This window comes from Myotis davidii, unplaced genomic scaffold (genome assembly GCF_000327345.1).
Source record: "Myotis davidii unplaced genomic scaffold, ASM32734v1 scaffold112, whole genome shotgun sequence".
In the NCBI taxonomy this organism is placed as follows: domain Eukaryota; kingdom Metazoa; phylum Chordata; class Mammalia; order Chiroptera; family Vespertilionidae; genus Myotis; species Myotis davidii.
The window spans coordinates 2,393,017-2,398,206 of record NW_006284838.1 but is presented as its reverse complement, the minus strand read 5'-3'; the positions used below and the strand labels follow the sequence as shown (position 1 = coordinate 2,398,206).

At 45.7% G+C, this 5,190-nt stretch overlaps 1 protein-coding gene across 1 annotated transcript in view; it reads right to left on the bottom strand.

Moving 5' to 3' along the window:
- LOC102753180 (mannose-binding protein A) overlaps positions 1–3,378 on the bottom strand; it is a 7,522-nt gene extending 4,144 nt beyond the window's left edge. The window contains 2 exon segments of the mRNA XM_015557777.1: positions 1,640–1,829; positions 3,278–3,378. Coding sequence (XP_015413263.1) covers positions 1,640–1,820 — 181 coding nt within the window. The 5' untranslated portion in view covers positions 1,821–1,829; positions 3,278–3,378.
- Between the last annotated feature and the right edge of the window lie 1,812 nt (positions 3,379–5,190).

Sequence of the window (5,190 nt, the reverse complement as noted above, 5' to 3'; positions counted from 1 at the left end):
GATGATTTCTCAACAGAAACTCTGCAGGCCAGAAGGGAGTGGCAAGAGATATTCAAAGTGATGAATGCCAAGAACCTACAACCAAGATTACTTAACCAGCAAAGCTATCATTCAGAATTGAAGGGCAGATAAAGAGCTTCACAGATAAGGAAAAGCTAAAGGAATTCATCACCACCAAACCGGTATTATATGAAATGCTGAAAGGTATCCTTTAAGAAGAGGAAGAAGAAGAAAAAGGTAAAGATACAAATTATGAACAACAAACATGCATCTATCAACAAGTGAATCTAAGAATCAAGTGAATAAATAACCTGGTGATCATAATAGAATCAGGGACACAGAAAGGGAATGGACTGACTATTCTTGGGGGGGAAAGGGGTGTGGGAGATGCGGGAAGAAACTGGACAAAAATCGTGCACCTATGGATGAGGACAGTGGGTGGGGAGTGAGGGCGGATGGTGGGGCGGGAACTGGGAGGAGGGGAGTTATGGGGGGAAAAAAGAGGAACAAATGTAATAATCTGAACAATAAAGATTTAATTTAAAAAAAAAGAACAGACGTATTTTTTGGGGGAAAAAAGCTTATTAAGAATTATGCTTATTCCAGAAAAATAAGGAAGGAAAACAACAAAACATAACTGAATTCCTGCCTTCTCAGACATAATTCATGACTCTTATAAACTGTAACTCTGAAACCAGTAATAATAATAGCAGTAATGGTAACTTGCAAACTATAGCTCTGGATTTTTTTCTTCACATACTACTTAAATACTGTAATATTACACTCATTTATAAGAAAAGACTGAACTCATTCTCCTTTTTGAAAAATTTTCTTAATCATGCTTTCATTTCTAATTCCAGGCGAGCTTTTTAATATTTTTATAATCATGATGGGCCGGCAGGCAAATATTTATGTGAGGTCATCACTATTGTTTTGTTGGTACTAATTACTTTATTTCACTTTGGATGAATTTGTTTAGTTACTCTATTCATTACTTTATTGCACCAGGGATCTTGTGAAGCAGACCATCTTCCTGCCACTCTTGTGACAACAGACTTAAACCCAACCCCAGAGGGGACTGGTTTCCTCCCGCACATCCTGGAGCCTGGCATTGGAGCTCCAGCTGAGGGAGTTGGTCCATCAGCAGGGGCCACGAGGGGTGTAAATAATATAATATTTCTACTGGCTTTTTTTTTAATTGAAGCTGAGTTCTCATTAGAAATATAAAGGTTCTATGAGAGGAGAAAACTATAGAATACTGTTTTAAGTCTAAATTTAATTTGAAATGTCAGTGTCTGTCTCTCATTCTCTTCCTCCAAAAGCTCAGCACTAGATTCACATTGACTCCAGAAACCACAGCAAACTAGTGGTGACCTGAGAAAGAAAGACCTTCTGCCTCCAGCGCCAACTGCCCAGGCTGCAGAATATTGCCTCTTAGGGACAACCACATACCACTGCTTCCTGCGTGGAAAGGTGGGAGTGAGTTCAGAGCAGTGTCTTTGTTTAGGAGAAAATGACAATGCACAGGAATTATCCTGAGAGATTCATGCCCATCATAATGTATGGGGAGCCTGCTCATGGCTCTGTCCCAGATCCCTCTGGGGAGTAAAGATTCAAGAAGTCAGACCAGCCTGGGTACCTGGTTCTCCTTTTTCTCCTTTGGCTCCGTCTCGCCCATCTCTGCCTGGGGTGCCATTGGTGACCGGGATGCCACAGGCAATCACTGAACAGGCCTTCTGGGCATCTTCACAGGTTGTGGGTTCTGAGAAGGACACTGTCACCACACACAGAAGGGTGGGAAGTGATACAAACCACATCATGGTCCTCACCTGGTAGTGGAGGGAGTGAGGGAAAGAATTGCATCTCATCCCGTGTAGCCAACATCCGCTACCACCTCTGGTGTGCTGGCCCCTGTGCTCGGGACACAGACACACCAGCTTTGACTCTGAGTTTCTCCCAGGCTGCTAAGGAGACAGACAAGGAAGTTAGAATTCGATCAGTGCTGAAGCCAAGGTAGATGCAAGAGAACTTGGTAGAAGCCCATTCTCCCTGGGCCTCCAGTGCCCCTGTGGGTACAAGGCTTAGGGGGTGAGCAGGACCTATGCATGAGAGCCTGCGGGGTCTGGAAATGACCCAACTCTGCTCCTGGTGGCCTGATGCAAAGGCAAGCTCACTGCCTGTGTGAGCCTTGGCTCCTCTCTCAACCCCAGTCTTTGAGGACCAAGAGGGTTTCAGATTCTCTCTTCTTCCCCTTCCTATGGGTCTGAGAGCTAGACTCAAACTGTAGCAGGAGATCCGAGCTTCCACAAGGCCCATTTCTTGGCAGAAACTAGTGTCTGACGTCCATTCTCTCATTTCACATAACAATCCCTTTTACACTTCGGGGTTCACCTAACCTCAGAATCACAGTTGTTTCCCGAAGTCTGTCAATCATTTCATCTACAGTTTTTACTTTATGACAGGCCCTTGCTGGTGCTCAGGACCCAGGGTGCCCTGAGGCAGGGCTCTGGCCCTCCCAAGGAACCTTCTTTGATCATTGATCCTGGCCACATAAGACTTAAATATGTTTTCTTCCCTTGGTTTGAAGTTTTCTACTGTGAGGCATTTATTTATTTATTTTTTTGCCAGCCAGAATCCAGGCTCCTAAAATTTCTGTTCATACTGGGCCTGGCAGGATTTCAGCTCATTCTTCTTCTCCTGGAAGGCTTCTTTGCATTCTACCCAGTGGCCCCCAAGCTCTGTATCCCCAACCTGCTGTCAGAGTCCCCTCCAGCCTTTGCTCAAGCTGGTCTCTGTTCCAGGAAGTCTTCACAGCCCAGCCCCATGGGCCTCTCCCTCTGCTCCTCTCTGGCCGCTAATCCCAATGTTGCTGGTCCATAACTACCATCTGCCCTTGCCTACCCTGAGGCTCCCTGAGCCATTCCCTCCCTCCAGGATGCAGTGAGAAGTAGTGAGTTGGAAGGAAACTTTATCGCATTTTCTCCACCTTTCCTTTTTCTATCTTCTTTCCCCCTTTCCCTGATTATACCAAAGGCCAAGGTCAGGTTTAAACATACCCCACTTCCATTCTTCCCTTTGACTGAAAAGACCACCCTTTTGTTTGCAGATAGTCAAGTGGATCCAAGAAGAACATAAGCGCCACAAGGCAGAGAGAGACAGAGGCCCTGAGTGGGCCTGACAACCCCACCAACACCCCTGTCTGGACCTTACGAGGATCAAGTCAAGTGGCCAGACTCTTGGCCCAGGACTCCACCTCCTTCCTCCAGAAACGACTTACTAGGGCCTCCTCAGAGCACGAAGGCTGTGGCAGGGAAGCTGTCCTTCAGCCCAGGCCTCTGGCAGATGCCTCGGCAATGTCAGGCCCAATTAGCCTGGTGACCGGGACAGTGCTGGACTGGCTTTCACCCCAAGTTAATAAACAACCATTATTAGAACTCCTGTATGCTGGGCAGCTCTCCAGGGCTGATGGTGGGCCCTTCAGCCGCACTGGGCAGCTCTCTACTTTAATACCCTAAACTCCTCCTTCTGCTGGCCCCTCCCATGCATCCATCTCTATAGCTCGGCAACTGACCCTCTAGAATCACAGCTTCTCAGTCTATTTTCCTACAGACATTTTTAATAGAAGAGACAAGTATAGATATTCTACCAGATACATGCTCACATGTGCACTCACACGCACACATGCACAGGCACACACCCCTGTATCTGTAGTTTACCCTCCATTTCTGGTTAGTCTACTGACAACACTGACTCCTCTCTTCCCACCCTTCTCATTCAGAACATTTATCAAATGTCTTCCTTGGGCATGTCACAGGGCTAGGCACAAGGAGAAGTATTTGTAGGTATGTTACATTCAAAACTGAATGTGGCATTTGCACTAGCTGTGCCAGCCCAGGACACTTCCCTCTATCTTTGCAGAATTTTTTGTTGTCATTCAGATTTCAGCTTAAATATTATCTCTGGAGAAAGGGCTTTCCCTAACCATTTAACTTTAAGTAGCCACTCTATCAAAATTGTAATTCTCTGCCTTTAATTTTTGTCTGCAACATAATCTTTATTTGGTTGCGTATTTAATGACCAGGCGATTCCTTAGAACAGAAGTCCTGTTCTTCAGCTGTTGTATCCCCACCTAGAAGAGTCTCTGGAAACAGAGTCAAGGCTCACCAGACATTAATGGAACAACTGAATCCCCTGCATCATGTCCTCAGAGCAGCCCCCTTGATTTCTCTACAGCTGGTGTGAACATCTGACACTTTTTCAGTGTTCTTACTTTTCTAAGAGCATTTGATTCAGCTCCTTGTCTCCAGGTACACAGAAGGACCTGCTGAGATAGTGAGCAGAGAAGTGAGACCATGAGTGGGGCAGATACCCTACTGGTCCGTGCTCCTCCATGCCTGGGTTTCCAGGGGTGTCCAGTTCTTATCGTCAAAGCCTGATGAAGTCACCTTTTCCAAGTCCCTGACATGACCTTTGATTCCCGCCCTTCCCGAAACTTACACTCACTCTTTGAAGCACTTAGTCTTATCAAATAACTCAAAAGGTTTGGGTTTTCCCTGGTGGGGAGCAGGAACTGCTCTTGCTTTGATCTTGCTTTGTGATTGGTGTTTTGACTTCTCAAAAGTCATCAGTTCTGTGTATTCAAGTCCTCATGCCTGTTCGGCAGTCCTCCCAGGTTCCTGTTGTAAAGGAGCCTGCCAGGCACTAAGAGGGGCTCTTTGTAAAGAAGACACTTCTCAGGGCTGTGTTTCCTGATGCCCTTGACACAACTTTGAAGGGCCAGTAGATTCCGAGGACAAGGGGCATTCAACCCATTCAGCAAATGAGCATACCTCCCAGAGAGGTAGAAATCTGAAACTGAGTGACTACATAAAACCAGGCCCCTGAGTGTGTTATAGACTTAGAGGAAGGAGAGCTTGGGACAGAGGAAGGAATGTGCACTGTCAGCTAAGGCATAATAAGAAAGCCTTGACTCTGTGCACACATATCAACAAGTCTATCTTCTCATCGATTGGAGGTTTAAGTGTGTGCTATTACTGTTGTTTGCTATGATTATTATTAATACATTTTTCTGTTTATGTCAAAATGAAAATTTGTTTTTCAAGAGTCTCAGCTCATCACAACCTAGTGCACCATGGGGACGTAAAAGCAATGAAGGACCTTACCCTTAACCCAGGATTTGCTCAGATGGAA